Genomic DNA, 23,427 nt, shown 5'->3' with positions numbered 1-23,427 from the left:
TAAGTTTAAATGTAATTTTTAATTTAAATTTTAATTTAAATATAAATGTTGCTAAACAACCTTAAACAGCATTTGCATACTTACTGTATGTACAGTGAGACTAGTCATCCTCTTTATCAATGATTATTTGGATTTACACTTATATATATTCATCCAGGCCATGCTGAACTCTTGTAATAGACAGTAAAGTAGAATAGCTTAGAGTTTGAATCACTTAATTTTTTTTTTGGTTAAATTTATAAGAAAATGTAACTGAGATTATGTCTTGAATTAGATTTGTTTGTATTATCCCTTGTGCAAATAGTTTTATATGTAATAGAAAGATTTTGTATAAATTAGAAACATCTTTATTGTCACTTTTGATCAATTTAATGCATCCTTGCTAACTAAAAAAAAATGTATAATAAAAAAAGTAAAAAGTTTCTGTTTAATTCTTATTTGAGGGATTGTAATATTGGCTCTGTATTACTAATGGTGGCATATTATTTTGGATTTTATTTCATAATTTCATTGGACTGGGGAGCATACAGTGTTATAGAAAAGTTTGTGCAGGACAACACTCTGTACAGGATATTGATTAAAGAAACATAATTCTTAATATAACCCATTTTAATGTATTTTAATGACTGGTTAGGGGTCAATTTAGAGTGAATAAATCAGATTGAACAGAACAGAGCTTAGTAGAAATCTTCCCTTCTAAACAAGAACAAGGTCATGGCGTTAAACCAATAGAAATCTACCTTTCTCCCTCTTTTTTTCTTTCACTGAACAAGCACTTATTTTTTACCCAATCTAACTAAATCCTCTGGGATAAACTGAGGCAATTAGTTGTGTTTAGTCCAGTATTCCATGACTGTAATTATTTCATTGATAAGCCTCATTATCATTACATACAATCAGGAGCCAGCCTTTAAGAAGCTGCCAGGCATTGTCTAAGGGGGTTTCCAGATCCCCTCTAAGGATACACTTAAGGAAAGCCCTTCCCCCGTGTAGTCTGGAGAGATTTGGGTGTGGAATACCTGGCAACCCATATCCCGCATTACTGCAGTGAATCAATGCAAACGTGGGAGCAGTGAATGAATCACCTTTGAGGAGAGTGTGAATGAGAACGAGAGAGATAGAGGATGGTAGTCACAGGGGGAAACCTCTGCAAGTGTGTGTGTGTGTGTGTGTGTATCTGCAGTCTCTGCAGGGTGTGTTCTCATCATGTCTAAATCAGAACAAGTAGTGTACATAAAAGCAGTGCCGGCACATCACAATGCTGACCATAATTCACGTCTTCATGCTATAACAAATGCATCAAGAGTGATCCAATTAAGAAATGATGCCCTTACCTTCTCACATATCACACACACATATTACCATATGTCATCTATAGCATTGCAGCTTGTCCTGAAGATTGATTTTATTCAGACATCGATCTGAGTGTGTGCACATGTCAGTGTTGATTTCCCTCTATTGCATCAGCATGTTTATTATTATTTTAAGATATAATTGCTAATTTAGTCCTTTTTTGTTTTGTATTAAATTATGTAATATATCAGTGACTTGATCGCTTCAGCCCACTAGTTCAAATGCTTTGTAGTGCATCACAATTGTGTTTCTGATGTCAAAGTTTGTTAATTGCAATAAATGGACTCATTGTGGCTGAACAAACGAGTGAAAAGAGGGATGAGGTGTGTTGTTTTCAGGCTGCTAATGGGACCAAAGAGAAGAATAAGGAACAGATTAGATTAATTAAGGAGTATTGACTCATGAGATTAGGCTGTGGGCGTATGGTGGGTAAGATATGAATACAGACTGACCTTCAGTGAGAAAGGAAAGGTCAAGATGAGCAGATGACCTCAGGGAATAAAGGACAAGGAGAGTGGAAGGTAAAAGATATTAGAGGTCAGGAGAGAGGTTTTTGTTGGGTTTTCTGGTACAATGTTCTTAACATCCTTCAAAATATATAAATTAGCTTATGAAAGAATAACATTTCTACATGTATGCATAGAAATATACTAGTGAGATTTTTCAATATTTTGTATTATGCACAACAAGGCTGCATTTAATTGATCACAGATGCAATAAGAATAGTGAGACTTGTGTACTATTGTGAAGCATTATTAAACGTTTTTAGGGAGATTTATTTTAGAAAGGTTTTTGTGTTTTCCTAAAACATCCTTTAAAAAAATATATAAATGTACAAAAAAACAAAAAAAAAGTGGAAAAAGAGAATTATATACAATAACATTCAAAATATTATGTTGGATTTTGAAAAGAAAAACATTAGATTGGTCTAATTTGAGAATTTGAGAGTAGATGGCATTTTAAATGCTCGCCAAAGTTGCATTTATTTAATCAAAAATGTGATAAAAACTGTAAAAACTATTGTTCTATTGTGAAACATTACAATTATACAGTTATATTACAATTAAGAAAATAACTTTTCTATTTTAATACATTTTAAAATATTATTTAATTTCATTTAAAAATCTTTACTTTCATGTTTTCATTTAATGCATCTTTTTAATGCAAGTATTAAAATGTATCGACCCTAAACCTTTGAACGGTAGTCTATAGTGTAAAATAAATAATGTCATTCATATATATTTATATATATATATATATATATATATATATATATATATATATATATTTTTTTTTTTTTTTTTTTATATCATATATAAACATTTTAAGTCAAGCTTTATCAAGTCTAGATAATATGTGACCCTGGACCACAAAACCAGTCTTAAGTTGCTGGGGTATATTTGTAGCAATAGCCAAAAATACATCGTAGGAGTCAAAAATCTTTTTTTTTTTTTTTTTTTTTTTTTTGTCAAAAATCATTAGGATATTAAGTAAAGCTCATGTTCATGAAGACATAGTGTACATTTACAACCATTAATTTATCAAAATGTAATTTTTGATTAGTGATATGCATTGCTAATGACTTCATTTGGACAACTTTAAAGGCAAATTTCTCAATATTTTAATATTTTTGCACCCTTAGTTATATCTCGGCCAAATATTGCCCTGTCCTAAAACAAACAAACAAACAAACAAACAAAAAAAACAAAAAACATACAGTTTTCAGATGGTGTAGACATCTAAACTTTGAAAAATGGACACTTAAGACTGGTTTTGTGTTCCAGGGTCACATATTTGTACTGGAAAACAGTTTCTTTACATTCAAGACATAATCTCATAATTTGGCTTCCCAAATGTTTAAGGATCAGTAAAAACTGCAGATTATATCCCAGTAATGGCATACTTTCTGAATTGCTGCGTATATTTTCTCACCATTGCATTAGTAATGTCTGTTCTTGAGGTTTGTGAGTTGTGATTGGGTGTAAGTGCTGAGGTTCTTCTGCAGTGATGGTTGTCCAGTGCAGGTGAAGTGCCAGGAGGGGGCCAGAACGCTTTTGGGTCTCCTGTCGCTGTGGTGATGCTGGCTGCTTGGGATGATGTGGTATTCTGACATCTCCGGCTGCCTGCCCAGCATGTCATGAGCACGTCCTAATTTATAACGTCAGAATTAATCCATACACACAATCGTTAGAGCGGAACATTTTGCACAACTAAACTCTAAAGCTACAACACTAAAGCACTTTTTTTTTTTTTTTTAAAACATTATTAAAACATTCTTTTGTTGGCTGGGAGCACACATTCAGAAACTGTAAAATCTAGTCTTAAAACTGACATTTGTAAGTACTTATCCCTGGATTAGAGGCAAGACATGTTAGTCAACCTGAAATGGTATTGCTGCATGTGAATGAAGGACTAAGTAAATGAAAGTGAAGGGAGGAACAAATACGCAGGCCGGCTGTTTTCTTGCTTTTATGACTTCTGACATCACCGCCAGCGAGAGAGAGAGAGAAGAAGAGGAACACCTGATTAGCATTGTGTTCATGTCTCACTGCCGTGACTCTGAATGGCTGCGAGAGAGCAAAAGAACATGGGCGAGAAGGGAGGAGAAGGACAGAGGGAAAGAGCCAGCTCAGCACTTCCCAGAGGCCAGGGCGGAGGAGAGAAGAGAGGCTGGTGGACCTGGAAGAGAAAGAAAGCAGACACAGGGACACACACGCACACACACTTCCCTCTCTTTTCATCTTTCTCTCTATTTGCCGACTCTTTGGGTGAGGTTAATACAGCAGGATGGCAGTGTCAGGAACAACTGTTGTTCTGTAGGTAAACTCTGTCTCAGTTTCTATGTCTGTGTCTCGGAGGTTAACAATAGAACAATACCTCACGACAGAATAGAGAAAGACTCCTTACAAGACACAGACTGGGGCATCATACACCTATTTCTTTAAAAGGTAAAGTAAGCATAAATATGTTTGTATACAGTATGTGTGTGTGTGTGTGTGTGTGTATGCATGTATGTATATATATCCATATATGCACACACACACACGTGTACTGTAAAAAAAAAAACATCCAGTTTTCATACTATAAATTACAATGTTATGCAAATTTTTACAATAGCATTAAAAACTATATATTTGCATTTTTTTTTTTTTTGTTCAATGTCTATTATTTAGACACAATATTGTAAAATTTTAATATAGGTCATTATTTTAGATAATATATTACATAATTATAAAATAATGTACATAAAACTGTAGTAGTGTTCAAAAGTTAGCGGTTAGTTAAAATTTTAATTAGCAAGCACAATAAATTGATCAAAACTGACCTTGAGCATAAATTAAAAGTTACAAAATATTTATTTTCTATTAATCTTTCTAATTAACCAAATCTAATGAGTCAAATCAATATATATACTGAACATTTTGCATAAATATTGCAATAGAAATAATTGCAATAATATTTCATAAAATAAATGCAGTCTCTGTGCGCATCTCATCAAAATCTGAACTTGTGTACAGTAGTGTGTAAAAGATAAACTTCACTTTTATTATTTTAGGCTACCACTTTTCATTTAAAATGACTTTAAGTTTTTGGAGTCACGCACACAATTAAATAACAATTAGAGGAAAAAGTGGAAAGTAATGCAGATGCACACAGCAGACTGTCTCAGACGTGAGATGTGTGTGTGTATGGTCATTTACCAATGCATGGTGGGAGTGTGTAAGGCAAAGAGAGCTTCGGGTCAGAAGGCACTGGCGCAAATACTCACACCAGACCAGCCCTCGATCATCACATCATCTGTCTCTGTCACACAGCGTGACCACACACACACACACACCAAAAACCATTGCAGTTACACAAGCAACAGAGTGCTGGTGTGTAAACCTTCTGTAGCATCTACAGTAATGTAGTAATGTAAAGCACAAGTAGCGCAAGGACAAAGGTGGGCCGTGTAATGAAAATGTTGAGAATTTGATGGCAAAAAAGGAGGTTGTATTTTGGAGTTGCTAAAATTGCAATAGAGGCATTTAATAAAAACAGAAGTGCATAATGCATGAGCAATATCAAAGATCTCTGACACAGTTTTCCACACATTTGTTTTAATCTAGTGCTCCATGTATAGACAGAGTCAAATCATTAAGAAGGAAATCATAAAAAATTTGTTTAACTGCTAAAAATATTATCATTCAAGTCTGTCTGTCTTTTTCAGTGATGTCTTATCTTTTCCTCTCATCTCTTTCTCGTGTTCTTCTCACTTTGTTCTCTGGTAGCAGCTGTTCTTCTCCTCCATCTCTTCCCCTGCATTCTCTCGTCCCGCCTCAGACATGTCCCAGCTCATTTAGACACATATCATTAGGCTTTACAGAGGAAAAAAAGGCCCATTAGTCTAACTCTAATTAATCCCAGTCTGCACATTCCTGTATGTTTTTGACCTCTAGGTCTGTATGTTTTTCTTGACATCCCCCTGCATTGACATCCATTGATGAAAGACTGAACAATGAGTGGATGGATGGAGGTAGATATGGATGATTGATAGATATAGTTGTATTTAAATGGATGGAGAGAATTATACAATGTCCTAATGATAGATGGATGGATGCATTTTTGATGATTTGATGATTTGAACGGATGAAAAGAAGGGTGGATGGACGGACAGATAGATAGTTCTGAGTTTGAGTCAGTTGTTTGGTGAGAAATGTAACATTTGTTCCCAGGGCAAGTGATTGATTGTCCTAAATATTGTCATTCCAGCCTTGGCTAGCTTGGCTCCGCCCCCCTTCATTACTCACAGTCACATTAGGCCGCAGGGAGCGTCCACTCTAATTTTATGCACTTTAGCCCAATACGTCCTCTGAATATGAAGCATGCACTTGTACACTTCCTCTCCTGTTAGCTCGGCACAGACAATATTGCGCTTGACACATATGCTTTTGTAATTTTATGCAAAACAAGTAGTCTGCAGGATCTAATATGAAGAGACAGTTTAGAGGAATCAGAATTATGTTTATAAGATGAACTGATACTCTTTAATAGGATTTCTTACATGGTTATTTTGCCTCTAGTGTTGAAATGTGGAATAACTACTGCAAAGTTTGGGGGTGTGTAAGATTTAAAAAGGTTTTCTTGAGTTCACCGCGTCTAAAATGTAATTTATTCCTGTGGTTAATATTAATAATATTATTAATATGCCTGTGAATAATATGCTAATCATTCTAATATGCTCATTTGGTGCTCAAGTACTAAGTTTTAGTATTTTTGTGGAAACAGTTTTCTGAAAAACATAAATTTCTTAGTAGAATAAAAATTAACAGTTTATACTGTTTTTACTTTTATAAAAATGTAACAGCCGTTATTGTAACTTTGTTCAATTTGATACATTTTTACTGATTATGAGTATTCATTTCTTTAAATTTTATTTACTGAAACTGTAAAGTACTGATGAAATGGCATTTCTTAAAGCCAGAACAAAAACAAGCTTTTTATTATCTTAGAGTCAGAGAAAGTAAAATAAAAAAGGTTGTTTTTTGGCACAAACACAGTGTAGGTGGATTTCACCCATGATATGACCCCTTGAATGTGCGCCCATGCTGGATAACAAATGCAGTCTTACTTCTGTTTGTATCTCTCTTCGTCTCTTTCCTTTCTTGCTCCGAATGAAATATGGCCGTGCAGGAGCCAGACTTTTGTCAGGATCTGTTCTGTGCCTGAAAGCTTTATCGATGTTTTGCGTGAAGTATGAGAGTCTTCCTCTTTTATTTAGCGTGTGAATGTCTTCCAGTAAAATAACTGTGTCATAACTTCTGCCCACTCTCTTGTTCTCCCTCTGTAGCACTCGTTCACTTTTCTCTCTCCCCCTCGGGAAGGCGACGACTCCGTCTCCAGCTGATTGGTTGATGTATGGTGTTATTCAGAGAGATGCAAACCCACATAACTCACCATGACGGGGCTTATAGGAGAGATAGCGAGGCATAGAGAGGGAAAGGAGATCTCTAACCAGGTGACCAATGTGTTCTTGGCAGACGGGCATCCGTGAGCGCACGCACTCGAACGCACATCAATATCACCCATCAGGAGTGCCCTTCACACCCTCTGTCCCCGGAGAGGGGTTTTATGGTTATGCAGTGCAGACTGAAGACAGAGAGGAAAGCAGCTCTGTGTGTGGCTTTCAAAGAGTGTCACAGCAGTGCTACTAAAGAGGCTGACAAAGACTGATCTGTGGGGAATTTCCTACCCAACCTGAATCAACCGAGTCGGAGGAGATGAAGGAAATGTGCCTTATCATGGCAGAATACGTGGATTTAATCGCGAGCTGCCGCCTCTTTGCTTTATGTGGAGCCTTTAATGCGATGGCGCACACATATTTCTTTCCCGGTGATTTGTCTGTGGACTGTGGCGGTGGCAGCCAGACACTGTGCCATGTAGCTGAATGTTAAAACTGTAGTTTGGCCCCTCAGGGCCTCACCTTCAGAACTGATCAATGGACACGAGCAAATAGAGGCCTGCAGAGAGAAAGAGCAAACTAGTTCTGCAGCGTTTTACATAGAGGGAGTGCTGAGAGGAAATGGGAGAGGCGCACAAAGTGAGCGTTTGGGGAAAAACAGGTGACAGAAGGGAAAAAAGATCAATAAAAGTTAACGCTGAAAAGTTTGGGGTGGGTAAGATTTTTCTCACGCTCACCAAGGCTGCGTTTATTTGTTCAAACATACAGGAAAAACAGTAATATGGTGAAATATTATTACAATTTATAACTTACTTGTGATGGCAAAGCTTTTTTTCTTCTTTTAGTAAATATTTTTTCCTTTATAAATGTCAGGAACTATTATTATTATTATTATTATTATTAAAATATGCCTCAAAAAAGCTGTTATTTTTGTCGTAAGTTTTGTTGCAGGTAGTTAGATAACACCATTTGCTCACATTTGACATGCCTTTGCTTTTACTTTATTTACTTCATATTTTCCGACACAGTGCACTTTAAAGTTAATATTATTAATAATATAAAAAATGTGATTTTTATAAATGATACAATGCAATACAAATGATTGCACAGATAATATTTAAACTGAACAGAGATGAAGAAATCACTGAATTCAATGATGAACTGCCTTTAACTGTCATTTTGCATTATTGACACACTGTTTTCCAAATGAATGTTGTTCAGTTGCTTTCACGCAATGTATTTTGTTTAAAGCGTTATATAAATAAAGGTGACTTGACTATTAGACATTAAGCAACTGTATGCACACCCATAGCTGTTGGTTTCCTACATAGTAAAGCATGTGATTTTAATATAGATGCTTTAACACAGTGACATCTCACAATATTACTGTGCTTTAACCAGTGTCCCACTTTTTACATAGATCTCCGTTAGATTGCTAGGCACATCCCAGTGTTTACAGTTCATTTGCGTATCTATCTCCTCTCTTCTCCTTTAAAACCTGAAGATATTTTATTTGGTCTTTTTAATTTTTAGTTACCTTTCTAAAGCAGAGCAGAGAGCAGTTTCTCAGAAGATAGCCCTTACAAATTTACTATTGAAGTATAAGGCACCATGGGACTTTGATGTGTAGCATACCATGGTACTGAATGATTATTACCATATTGTAATATAATATTTAAAGGGACAGTTCACACACAAACACACACAAACACACACACACACACAGAGAGAGACAAATAATTTACTCACTCGTGTGGTTGCAAATTTGTATGACTTTTCTTCTTCTACAGAACACAAAATAAGTTACTTTGATTTCCATTGAATTTGATTTGTAAAGGTCAAATGGGAGTCAATGGGAATCTAAACGGTTTTCCTTCAAAATATCATCTTCTGTATATTGTGTTCCACAGAAGAAGAGGTTTAAAACAACACGAGGGCGAGTAAACAGCGACAGAATTGATTTTGGGGTGGACTATCACTTTAAGGTACTTCTTTGTCAGTTGGATACAGTTTTATGCAATGCATTTGAACATCTCCTCTGTTTTACATCTCTTTCTAGAATGCGTTTAGATAATGTTATAGCAGTTCACTGAACACTTTTGTGCAGTCTGTGTTTTGTTGGTGCTGTAATCTCTGAGAGGAAATGGAGTTAAAAGCCCTGAATGTTTTGTCCCTGTTATTAGACAATTGTTCAGTACAGAAACACTGTCTTATTTTCCTAATGTGCTTCGTAAACATGGGTGCTTGTATTTGAGTTTGTTATGGCTGACACAATAAAAGTCTTTTTAGGTAAGCTGTAGAATTAAACTGGTTTGTGCTTGACTGTGTGTGTGTGTGTGTGTGTGTGTGATAATTCAGTCATCCTGGTATAACCTTCACTGTTAAAGCACCAGCATGTATTCTTGATGCACTGAGATTTCCTTTTCTAGCATAGGCACAACATGTCTAATGAAATGTTATCTCTTTCTTTCTCAGAGCCTCAGCTGAAAGGTATCGTCACACGTCTGTATTGCCGGCATGGCTTCTACCTGCAAATGTTACCCGACGGCACCTTGGACGGCACAAAGGACGAAAACAGCTCCTTCTGTAAGTGTGTGCTCAGAGATATGTGTGTGTGTGCATCTGTGCGTGCAATCAAATCATCACAGCAGCATAAACCAGCATCAGCCAGATATGTGCAATGTCAGGAGATCTATCTATCCATCCATTTTTACAACTCTCAAAGGCATTTTTAAGCAAGTATTTAACACTGTCTCGGCAAAACAATTTTGATTCTACCTTACCTTCAATTTTGAAACCAAGTTCTGAATTCAAAATCATTTGGAGTCTAGAAACACCACAGAAAACACACATCTTGGGAAAACCGGAGCACAGATAAAGATATGTGAGATGACTCAGCTCTTTTTCCTCATAAGAAAACGTATGAAATGAGAGGCATCAGCGAAAGGTCTCAGTTTGCTCTCTGTTTAATTGCATTGCTGCAGAAGAGAATAATACATCGATGATATATCTCATCTGCTGCTTTTCATTTCATAATGTAGCTAATGTTCTGGTCCTAATGTACAGTATGGACTCTCCTAAAATATGTAACACTCTCCTCATAAATTACATGTTCCCCTCTGGGCCTGCCAAGCAGATGCCCTGTAATGTCTTTTTAATACAGGAACATAATAAACCAAACAAAACAGTCAAATCCCACAAGGTTTTCCACTTTTTACTGCAGACGTCTTGAAATCCTTCCAGAGGCAAAATTGTTATGTCAGTCGATAAAAGGATTTTTTTCGTAAGTGTTTCTATCCATAAATCTTGCATAAATGTCATTTAACACTGGCTTGTCAGTTCATTCTGTGCAGGCGAGGTGTGTGTCAGATATTGTGTGAGTGTGTGTGTGTTCGCTGTAGTGGGTTTGACAGAAGGGGACCGTCTGAGAACAGCTGTGTGGTTTGTGTTGGAGACAAAAAGTTAAATAACTTTTTTACACAGCTACTTAAAGGTGAAAGAAAGAGAAAGCAAGCTGCAGAGCTGTATGATTGTTGTCTAGACTTTATGGTTGTTATATATGGATTGTGCACTGAGGTGAGAGGAAGGGGAAATTGCTATGTTAACTGACGTACAGTTTGCTTTGCTTCCTGAGTTTAGGACTGAACCCGTCCTGGGGAAAGGCTGTGTGTGGGTCAGGAGTAGTCAACATTTAGACATAGCCAATGCTAGATCTTATTTAGAGAGGCTACATCCCTGCTATTTAACCTCTAAAGGGATTTTCTGTCAACATCTACTATCATTTACTATCTTCACGTCTTTACCCGTATAACTTTATTCTATGGAACATAAAAGAAGGCGTGTGACACATTTCTCAAAACCTAGGTCACTTTTTTATGTTTGTGTTATGGAATAATGACTTGATTTGAGACTTTGAAGTAGACCTTTTGGATGTGAAACTTCAAGCCAAGCAGAGGTTTGAATTAGTTACTTAAATATTAAGAAATGTGGCTTAGTTTAAGGTTTTATATTCCATTTAGCATGTGACCCCATTGATTTTCATTGTATGATCAGAAAAACACCAAAACATTTTTCAGAATATCTTCTTTCATATTCAGAAGGTCATAGAGGTTTAGAACAACATGAATAAACAATGACAACATTTCTTCAAAACATATCAGTTTGGTTATCGGTTGTTATTAAAGTGTTTTTATTTTTTATTGAACATGCATGAATAAAGGTTCCAGCAGTGGATTTTAGCAGCAACGCCATAGAAGAAAAATTTTTAATGAACAGTTTTTTTCTTAGTGTGAAGAGCATTTTAATGATCTACATTGTAAAAAAAAAAAAAAAGAAATTTATAACAAATTGGTAAATGACTGGGAGCTACAGCTGCCAGACAAAAACTTAATTTAAATAAATTAAATAATAAAATAATAATAAATTAAAAAAGTGCAAAAATAATAAAACAGATTTTTCCTTGTTTTAATTATGATATTTTACTTTAATCTAACAGTTTTCGTAGCTGCCAGTCATTTACCTTTTTTTTTTTTACAGTGTAAAGAATATTTTGTGCACTTGAAAGGTTCCATGTTAAAGCTTCTTATTCTGAAAAGTGAACATTTAATATTTCATGCTTATTCCTCTGTTTTGCAATGGGTGTTCACATTTACTGTGTAACAGGATCAAGAATAAATAGAGAATTGACAGACCTCTGCTACACACATCCCTCCCTCTCTCTCTCTCTCTCTCTCTCTGTCTGTCTCTTTGACTGAGGTCAGATGTTAGAGGTGTGCCCTCTCATTAGCAGTGAGGGGGTCTTGGTGAAGCTGCTCTTTATGCACCACACTGCGGCGTATGCTAATTAGTCCCAAAAAACTGCCAAATCAGCACGGAGAGAGCATCAATAATTAACATGCTCTGATTCATATCTGGAGCCCCTCTGTTATAATGATATACAACTCCATCATTAAACGGACAAACAACTTGATCCATCCCGATAGTCTCCATTGGGAAACGTCCACGGTTGGTTCGCATGTAAAGCAACGAGACAGTCCAGCTCAATAGAGAAAATCTCTAGTTTGTGTCTCACACGTTCCCATCATGCACCTCTCTGATCTTTATAGTGGCATCAGAACCAGGCCGGAGCTAACTGAAAGACATTGTAAAAACTCAATTTGCATGCATAAGCTCAATGCAAACATGCTCAGTAATTGTGAACAAGGTTAGTAATCTCTTCAGAACGGGGGTTCATGTTCATGTTCTCCAACTCACCTGCTTTAAGATACAGAACAACATTTTTTTTATTATTATTCAAGCAAGCTTTGTAGTTCTACACAGATTAGCACCAGGTCCCCAGATGGCACAGTGCTTGTCGGCAGTTCTCAACAAAGCCAAAAGAACAGCTGCTATAGCAGTGATAGGTGTTCAATCACAGAGTTTGTGCCCCTCGGAGGGACGGGAATACAGCCTGAAGGACTGGCACTCATTTTCATCTTCACTTGAAACACAAGTTGATTATGTAATGTCTTAATGAGCAATACAGGAGAGGAATGATGAGACGCTTGCTGTTCTGTGTGTGTGTGTGTGTGTGTGTGCGCTCTCCTCACCTTCAGCCAATGAACATCTTGAGCTGATCATGCATTTCACCCTTGCTCAAGTACTTACACTTGAAAAAAGAGAGAGAGAGAGAGTCAGGTGGAGTTGGTTTCTTTGCAACTGAATTTGATTCCTTATAACAGCTTTTTTTTCCTACTTTTTGCATCACCTTCTCCAGGCCTCGGAGGCCACTAGACACTGCAAAGGTGTGGGAGGAATAACAGCATGTAAATATAGGAGTGATTCCTCTTCGTTCTTGTTCTTTGTGTGGGTGGAATGCGATGAAAAACTGTATATCTACATGTGCAAGTTTATGATGATCTACGACAGACCAAGGCAGAGCCAGTGGAGTGCCAAGCAAACTGCAGTGTGTCTATGGCCAGAGGGAGATAAAAACAGAGCGATTCTAAAAGAGCAAGATTCTGGCATCTTTTTTTTGGCACACAGAAAAGGTTAACCACAGAGAACAAGAAAGCAGTGAGACAGAAAAGATGGTGTGAGGTCAGTGTCTAGACAGAAAAAAAAAACACAAGTTGAACAAAGGCAAAAGAAAAAACTATTAGTTTTATCCAAAATGTCCAGCATCTGGTCATAGACGTTTTTCAGAAGCATCAACTAGAGATAAAACATACAGCAGATATCATTTCCTCAGCACAGCCCCCTCAAGAACACTCAGACGCTCAGAAAGTTTTACTAATGTCACAGTAACATTTAATGACTTCCCTTCAACCCGCCCAGGAGGGAGGAGGGAGAAACTCTGAAGGTCTTTAACAGACAGCGAGATGTCAGAGCTGTTGACAGTGTACTAACACAGTGTGCTGCTGAGGCATACTGAAAAAAGAAAGAAAAGATTCTTCGTAATAGAGAGAGAGAGAGAGAGAGAGAGAGAGAGAGAGGATGAACGACAGGCCAGTTTTATGCCCTGACCCTTCTACCATAATGCCAAGCACAGATGGACTTGGACAGAGGCAGACCTAAGGTTGCCATCCATTTCTTTGTGTCTCCAGAAGTCACCTAAAGATTGACAGTCAGTATTTGTAGCGATGCTTCAGGGTGACAAGACACAACATGTAAACACACAGACGCTCATACACACTGAGCCAAGTGCGTAACTTGAGGTTGAAAGTTTTATTTGTATTATTTATTTTTTTCTACCAGCAACTTATTTCATTTATGGTGACGAGAAAATGTTGTTTAATGGCTTGAGGTGTTTAATTATCATTGGCATTAATTGAAACTGAGAGCACAGTTAAAAGCTTGTTAGTTCAGCTATCACTAGCAGATTTGATGCTAATCTGAAAGATCCCGTCTGATCAAAAACAGTTTTACTACTTATATTATGCATATATCTTGTAACTTTTAATCTGAATCATAATTTCATGCCAGCATTGCTAGCAGACAAGACAGTAAAATATTTATTTTGTTTCATTTCATTTTATTTCAATGTAAGTTGTTTTTATTTCATTTTATTTTATTTTAGTGGAAGTTGTTTTTATTTCATTTCATTTCATTTTATTTTAATGGAAGTTGCTTTTATTTAATTTTATTTAATTTGATTTTATTTTAATGGAAGTTGTTTTTATTTTATTTTATTTTAATGGAAGTTGTTTTTATTTTATTTTATTTTAATGGAAGTTGTTTTTATTTTATTTTATTTTAATGGAAGTTGTTTTAATTTAATTTAATTTAATTTAATTTTAATGGAAGTTGTTTTTATTTTATTTTATTTTATTTTATTGCTTTACGTTAATTTGCTAAATGTCATAACTATTACACTGTCTTGTCTGCTTTGCTCCAAGACAGTGGAATAATATATCTATTTGATTTGATTTGATTATGATGCAAGTCATTTTTATTTTATTTTAGCATTAATATGATGCAAGTCATTTTAATTTTATTGTATTTTATTTCATTTGATTTTATTGCTTTTGATATTTTGCTAAATATTATAAATATTACATTGTCTTGTCTGAGTTGCTGCAAGAGAGTGGAATAATATATTTATTTTATTTTATTTTAAGGCTGTAAGGTTTGGGGTTCAGATGAGGTCTGCATTGTCATGCTCGCGGGGTTGTCACAACACTAGGAGGGTGCTGCTCAAATCTGCATCGCTCCTGTGGAGACACTTTGCCACGAGGCATTTGTCAATACTGCTAAAGTCAACATGTCGCTCAAGACGTTTCTCCCCAACGGTCCCATCGGTCAACACTCCACACCAAAACAGACACACTCTCATCTTCAGCTCAAAAGGCTCATGAATGCGCACACGCAACCGTCCCAGAATGCACACGCCTCCAGCTAACATCCCAGTTTTGGAAACAGTGGAAATCCTGTTGGCTACGGCTGGCAGAGTGATGGAAGAACAAAGAGCGAGGTGTAAGGAGATTTCTCTGTTTCTCTTTAACGTGCCTCGCCGACTCTGAAAGCTCATTTCACTGGGGTGTGTAATTCCAGGAGATTTCTGCTGAAACTGTCAGTTTTGGGGGGGTGTTTCACCTTAGGTGCACTGGAGAGAAATTATCACCCTTCACAGCACGTTGAAAAAGAAGTATAGAGAATTGTTCGTCATTTATTTGATATTGAGCTAAATTTCAGAGCGTCCACACTGATGTTTAAAATCTCTCTCTCTCTGAATTGCAGTGCTGTTCAACTTGATTCCTGTGGGTCTGAGGATAGTGGCCATCCAGAGCACTAAGACGGGACTCTACATAGGCATGAACAGCGAGGGCTACCTCTACACATCAGTAAGTCTACAGCACACATCATACGCATCAATAGGTTACAAATCTTTAAAGACCTGTCCTAACACATCTTATCATGTTAAAAATGTCATCGAGATGTGGTAGAGGCCAAATGTCTGAGTCCAGCAGTGAAAAAGCTCTTATTCTGCAGTTTTCTAAACCAAATACTGTTGAATTGAAAATTGTTTTAATGACCGCAGAATCAAATGTTTTTCAAACTTACAGTACATGCTACTGTACCAGTCAAAAGTTTGGAATATATTTTTGTTGTGTTTTTGTTTTGTTTCCATTATGCTCACCAGTGCTGCATTTATTTGATCAAAATTCAATGCAAAAAAAAAAAAAAAAAATTTTTATATATGATAATAGTATAATATTATTACAAAATTGTATTTAAAAATATTTTAACATAGCTTTTTTTCCTGTGATGGCATATTTTCAGTTTTCAGTGTCACACAATAAATCCATAAAATATACTTATATTAAAATACCAAATTTGTATTTGTAGTAATAGTTCACAATATTACTGTTTTTACTGTATTTTTAATCAAATAAATGCAGCCTTGGTGAGTATTAGATTTATTTTTCAAAAACAAAAAAATTCCAAATTTGATCGGTAGTGTGTATAATGTTTTTTTTATCTTATGCTATTTAATTAATGATTTGAAAATAGCCTTATTAAAATCGTCATTATTTCGAATTCATTTTATTTTTTAATGTTCTTGTGTATAAACGTTTTTAACATCACTGCAGATTTTAAATCCCAGATTTGAATGTTGTCCCAGACGTTGGGTCTCCTGTGTATTATGTGCTTAAGCAAGCCACACACATTGCAACATGATCTTTCATTATGTATCAGGTGCTGCTAATGAAGTGAACCGTTGTGTGCGTGTGTCCTCAGACAGTGAGTGTGAGTACTGTTGGCCTCAGTTCTCTGTGACACACTCCATTAGTCTGGCCTATTTCTCTCTACTCGTGTGAGTAAGACATGCTTCTGCTAAGAGATGCATTGCTTTGCATCTCTTCTCTCTATTGTCTGATCCACTCTCTCTCCATTGGAGAAGAAAAGAGCATTCTTTTCATCTTTGAAATTCATAACAGTCTTTAAAATAAGACGATGAGACTAAGAGAGGTGTAAAGACCTACATGATGTACTGTGCCCCCATTAAGTGCACTTAAAATGTATGAATTATCACATGGCATGGATACCAGAATATCAAAACAATTTCTGTCTGCACACAAATACAGTAGAGTTGGATTTCAAAAAGATCTCCACTTTTCTTAGCTATGCATCTTCTAAACTATATATATCAGTTATTACAAAAATTACAATTGTCCCTAAGTTTTGAACTCAATAAGCGACTCATCCCCTCTCACTCAAAGGAGGAAGAATGCACTTTCTATCTCTATTCTTTCTCTTCTCTAGTAAGGAGAGCATCTGTAGAGAATGTGTTCTCCTCATGGGAAGAAAGTCGACCCATTTTGCACAGAGGGAAATGACCATACCTGAAAAAAGAGAGAAAATCCCTATCCTAGAAAACCTTGTGCAGAGCGACCTCTTTTCGTTCTTTTCTCTCTTCTCTGCCGTAGTCTGAAGCGTTGAAAGCGCTCTACCGGTGTCCTAACTTTCATTCCTAACTTTCATCTTTTTTTAGCATGATATTTTAAACCAAAGAGACTAGTGTGAAGCCCGTGAAGCATGCCACAAGAACTGGAGACAGCTTGCTCCTGAGCTTTAAAATATTCTGAAACAATAGAACCAAAACACATATTGTTGACTGTTGAAATGTTATGTGAGGAATGACTCATTGCCTGCTGTGTACTGTGCCATGAGAAGAATACACAAAGCTGAACAAACTTATTTTCCCTGGATTAAATCAAGGTGCATCTGGAATTGCATACTGTCTGAGCAAGCATTTAATGTGGAACAAACTTCCTAACCATTAAAAAGTACATGCATGCTCTATATACAATATGTACATCCACCATGTTGAGTTTGTCATGTGACCTTTCACAACTCCTCTCCCGTGGCCTCATGGGAGTCCATCTCATGCACACTGCAGAATCAAGGTTATCTGTGTACTTTTTGCCTATTTTATGAAGACTACCAATGCATTTAGAGTGTGGGAAAACACCCCCTTAAAGAGTGTGTAATGTGTTCTCTGAAACAAACGTTAAATGTGTTCAGAAAAGTTATCACATACTGTTAGTCATGATATTAGGATTTTAACAAAAATGTTATTTGTTCCAAAGCATGGTTGGCGTTTCCCCCCACTCTACCCTAGTGTTTTTAACAGTATTTAAACACAGGGTTAGTCTTAATAATCACTTCAAGAATTCAGGTTTGGTGGCAAATCTCCAACATTTTAACTTTAAGACACTCACCCCTTGTTAAAACTAACCAGGGTTTTATTATAGTACATTTTGGTTGAGCGAACGCTTTGAAAGTGAGTCCTGATGGCTTTGATATGTACTGTATATGGTTTGACAGGTCTCTCAGATTCTTCCAGTTATTGGTTAATGAATGTGTTACAGTAGGTGGAGTCTTGTAGACGCTTAAGTGAGTGAGTGTTACCTTATTTTCCACAAAAATGGAAGTGTTTGTGTTGCATAACGGGATTTGTTCACGCTCTGCCACAAATGCACCTCTGTGTGTATGTGTTGTAGGATCTGATGTCTCTGAACACATGGCCTCTCTCACACACACCTGCCCTGAACTCTGAGCCTATCAATAATTCATGTTTTCCAGGGGCTGACGCACTCGGACACGGCCCTCCACGGGGACTACATCATTCACACACACACACACACACACACACACACACCTACAGCCTCTTCTCTCTCTCTCTCTCTCTCTCTCTCTCTCTCTCTCTCTCTTCTTCATGCTCGCTCAGCTTCTTCTATCTCAGTCATTCTGTATTCTTGCAGGTCTCTCAGTCTCCTCTTAACATCTTTAGTTACTGTCACACAATTATCTTGTTGCCAAGGTGATTTTACGATTGTTACTATGCAGATGCTTGAGTGTTCTGAGTGTTGTGTTCTACTGTTGCTATGTGGTTGTTGAACTAGAGGTTCCTATCTATTTTGATTCTCCCATTGTCCACAACATAATGCGAAGGCCACATAACTTTTCAAGCTGTTCATAATCTACTGGGTTTTATTCTCAATTTCTGCCTGATAAAATATTTTAGAGCTGGAACTAGAAATCTATATCCATAATGAAAGTGGCCATTGGATTTTAAGATGTTATTAATTTACAATGAATTCATTTTAAAATGAGACCAGATTTTTCGAGCCAATATATATACAGTAGTAAAGTGTTTCCCACAGATATTAACTACTGTTGTGAATGCTTTACTGTACAGTACGTTCCCTTCTGTCTTGAATCAACCTTCATCGTCTGGAGATCTTATTAAAAGCCTACATTTTATTATCTTCATGTTCACGCTCTTGATGTAAATGTTACAGTATGTTCACTCTTACCGTTTTTTGCAATTGGTTCACTATGTTCACTTTCCAACCTCTGATAAAGCCTCAAAAGGAAATTTCTAACCTTACATGTTTAAAAGTGTTGAAACACTAATTAATGTGCCCCTCCGAGGTCTTTCCCATGATCCTCTGCTCGGCTTTCTCGTGTGGTGAAGCATGATGATATACTGTAGTAATCTGGCCGTCATCTTCCTCATCTGACAGAATGATGAGGAATATGAAGAAGCTGAACGGTTCATGAGAGATAGGGATGGAGAAGTACGTGCAGGCCAGCAGGGTTTCTATCCTCCATAGTAAGAAATATAGTGAGAGATGGATTGACAAGAGAAGCACAGCCCATGGGATTGCACTCATCATTCAATTCCATTCTCATTTCATTTTAGCATTTATCACTGTCATTTGTTTCTCTTTTTCTGCCTTTGTCTCATATCTGTCCTGTCATTGTCCTGTGATTCCCTGTTTACCTGTCTCTCATTGTTCATTCCTGTCTGAAGTTAGATCCGGTGAGAGTTGTATGTAAAGGTTAAGGTGTTTGGAAAACTCGGTGTCATTGCTGTGTGCTGTGTTACCTGTAGGGGACCACTGGAAATTGCTTTCCGGTAAAAATAGTGCTTTGTCTCTATAACCTGACCCATTTTTTAAACTCAACACTCCTCAACACTCAAGCCCTCCTGGGCCAGGAACACAAAAAGAGAGGGAGAGAGAAGGTGGGAATAAACCAGCGTACACACACACACACATATACAGATGCATATTTGCACTGATAGAGCTGACCTGACAGAATTGGGGCAGATTTGGTTGAACTGACCGGATTTTTCATGACAAAGTTTTAAAAGGTACTTGGTTTAAGCCATTTAATACAGTGGACATGACATACTGTATCACACATTCGAAGCATACATTATCTTATTACCCTTCCATTTCTCTTTCTCTTTCCTATTTTCCTTTTGGCTTTTTTCACATTTTGTTTCCAGTCGTTTAAATCAGGACGGGTCACTTTAGGTCACATGAAAAGCCCAGTCAAAGGATGGAGAGAGATGTAGACAAATGCTATTCACCCTCATGACCTACCAAACCTTCAGAACACAGATTCAGATATTTTTGATGAAATCTGAGAGCTCTCTGACCCTCCAGAGACAGCAAGGATATTACCACAATCAACGCACAGAAACGTAGCAAGAACGTCATCAAAAATATATTAAAGGTCCCGTTTTCCGTGCTTTTTTGAAGCTTTCATTGTGTTTACAGTGTGCATCTGTACGCTGTTTTCACTCTCATAAAAACGGGCTGATGACTTCCTTGTTCTATAAAGTCCCTCCTTCAGAAATACATAACGAGTTCTGATTGGGCCAGCGGTTCCTGTGTTGTGATTCGACAGCAGCTGAGAGTGCACTGCCCTCCTGGAAACACGATTGAACTAGTTTCGGAGTAGTTTTGAGAAGCAAGTGTGCAGGAGCATGTGCTGGTGATGTACTTATAATCAAAGGAGCATTTTTACTGACGAGATGCGCATTCGTTTTTTTGCACAGCCCTAACATCTAGTTAACAAAGCTAAACAGCGTTGCCCTTTGTGTAGTAAGTCACAGAAACTGTTAAACGCACCAACTTAAATAATAAAATACACTTACCGGTTGTGGTCCATAAACAACGCCTTCTCCAGACAAAGAGGGAACTGCTCCACCTTTCAAGAATAATCTTTGTGCAAATCCGGCGTTAAACTGATTGAGATTGAGGAAGCTGTCCTCAGCAAAATCTGCTGCACATAGTTTTACATGTGGATTATAATTTTCCGGAACCGAGTTAAACATAAATTGTAACCATTAAACTCAAAGTACAGCGTCCTTAAGAAGGCCAAACAAAGATGATTGGACTCAGAGATGAAAATAACAGCGTTTCAACGACATGGCAAACAAAAACACAGCTCTTCTTTCTTCTCCGTGCGAGCCCAACAAGACCACGCCCCCTTTTTTGTGAATTCATGTGGGCGGAGGCTAGTCAAAACACTGTTTTAGTGACGTTATTACTGCAGGAACTAGAGGGCTGTAGTCCAAACGGGTCGTTTTTTGTAGGCGAATTCTGTTAATTAAAATATCTCGCTTGGCATTGAACTTTGAGCTTTAGAATTTTACAGATATTATTTATACTCTAACAACAACATTACACACTAACTAAAGTTTAAAACATGGGATCACGAAGAAGGGGACCTTTAATTTGTGTTCTGAAGATAAACGTAGGGTGTCATTAATGACAGAGTTTTCATTTTTGGATTAACTATCCCTTTAATGTGTAACACTTTCTGCTGAATTCTAATAAGCTTTACATATAGTACATAATCATCAATAATGTTTCAGGTTCCACAGTGTGTTGGTGCTGTTACTTGCACACTGTTCTGACAAGCTCTGTATAATGATAATAGTGTTGTCTTCTGTATAATTGTGTGGATTTGCGATGCATAGTCTGCTGAGTCACATGCATGCAGTTGGAAATGATTTTTGTAAGCATGACTGGACACCAATAATAAGCCAAAGACTTGGAGTGGATGAGCTGCAGACTCGAGGGAGCATATGTCAGGATGTGTGTGTGTGTGTATGTTTTGCTATGGCCTGTAGTTCTGGCAGGATTATTACTCATTTCAAGTAGAGGGTGTTTCTGCTTCTGGCCCTCAGCACCCTGGCGTTGACACTCACACACCTTGATCCGAGCCCCAGGTCCCCACACACCCACACTGATGAAATAATTAGTCTAACTGCTGATCCCGAATGATTCTAGCTGACCTTAGACCACCTAGTCCACACAAACATGTCCACACACACACACTTCCTCTTCTTTTTCCTTTTTGTACACACCTGCACTCCCTCCGTTTCCTCACACAAACACTTGTGACCTTGCCCTCCCTGTTTAAAATGCACTTGATTGGTCCTCATTGAGTCAGCAGTCTTTTCCCTCTTCTTCAACTCAAAAAACTTAAAGGAGTAGTTCACCCAAAAATGAAAATTTGCTGAAAATGTACTCTTGGCCATCCTAGATGTAAATGAGTTTGTCTTTTCATCAGAAGAGATTTGAAGAAATTGCACGAGGCATAACATCACTTAGTGGATCTTCTGCAGTGAATGGGTGCCGTCAGAATGAGGGTCTAAACAGCTGATAAAAACATCACAATGATCCACAAGTAATCCACATGTCTCCAGTCCATCAATTAATAGCTTGTGAAGTGAAATTCGGAGTGTTTGTAATAAACAAATCCATCATTAAAATGTTTTTATCTTCAAACCGTTGTTTCCAGCTGTCCATAATATTGCTTTCTCCAAGTCATCTCATTTATATCAGGAGAGAAATGTGCACAGATTCAAAACAAAAACATTCCAGAATAGTTCTAAACAAATATGTCGGTGCGTTTTAATGTGAGAGGACAATAGAAGATGGACATTTGCACTAGTTGACGTGTTGTTATGGATTATAGACCCAGATGTTGGCCGGAAGCAAAGGTTTGAATTTAAAAACATCTGACAGCACCAATTCACTGCAGAGAATCCATTGGTGATGTAATACAAAATTTCTCTAAATCGGTTCTGAGGACGAAACACAGTCGTCTACATCTTGGATGGACTGAGGGTGAGTAAACTCTCAGCAGATTTTTCATTACAGGGTGTACTGTCCCTATAATGCCTGTGTGTAAGTGACCACCAATAATGTGCCGAAGGAGAAAAGAGCAAGGGAGTTGTCTTGAAAGTGCATACTGTGTTATATTGTCTTGGAAATTCCCCAAATGCCCGGCTGGGTCCAGCCAAGGAGAGAGACAGAGGACAAACGCGGCGCTACAGCTGTTGTGATGTCAGCAGTGCAGGGACGAGCAGGTGTTCGGCCAAGGAAACCCACCTCTCGTGCTGACCTGGGACCAGTCTGTTGTCAGTCTTGTAGTGTCCTCCATGAGAACAGCAGTGTGCCCGGCTGTTCTCAGACCTGCGCTTGAGGAAGTTTTGTAACCTGTCTCAAGTGGTTAAAGGAAGAAAACACGGCTGCTTGCTTTATTTTTAGTGCTGTCAAATACAAGGTGTTATTGCTGGCCTCTGCAATTACAATCTCATTAGATGTCATTACAACACAACAGCATGTTTTTGCTCTTTGAAATGAATTGCAATTAATTTGACTAATCATTATGCACTGAGAGACTGCAAGAAAACATATCCCCAATTTATTAGCTACCAAATCATTCATTTCATCTTCTCCCACCTTGAAGTTCATCGGATGTCTTCCTCGTGCCCCTGTCGTTCTGCAAACTTGTCAATGCTCACTGGTGTGTTAAACCCACTCTCAGTAAGCAGTTTT

At 37.3% G+C, this 23,427-nt stretch overlaps 1 protein-coding gene across 1 annotated transcript in view; it reads left to right on the top strand.

The window, feature by feature from the left end:
• LOC127962723 (fibroblast growth factor 11) overlaps positions 1–23,427 on the top strand; it is a 44,294-nt gene that overhangs the window by 14,176 nt on the left and 6,691 nt on the right. Inside the window, exons 2-3 of the mRNA XM_052562383.1 lie at positions 9,770–9,880; positions 15,512–15,615. Coding sequence (XP_052418343.1) covers positions 9,770–9,880; positions 15,512–15,615 — 215 coding nt within the window. The remainder of the gene's footprint in view (positions 1–9,769; positions 9,881–15,511; positions 15,616–23,427) is intronic.

Source organism: Carassius gibelio, chromosome B7 (assembly GCF_023724105.1).
Source record: "Carassius gibelio isolate Cgi1373 ecotype wild population from Czech Republic chromosome B7, carGib1.2-hapl.c, whole genome shotgun sequence".
Classification (NCBI taxonomy): domain Eukaryota; kingdom Metazoa; phylum Chordata; class Actinopteri; order Cypriniformes; family Cyprinidae; genus Carassius; species Carassius gibelio.
This window is presented reverse-complemented; position numbering and strand designations above follow the sequence as displayed.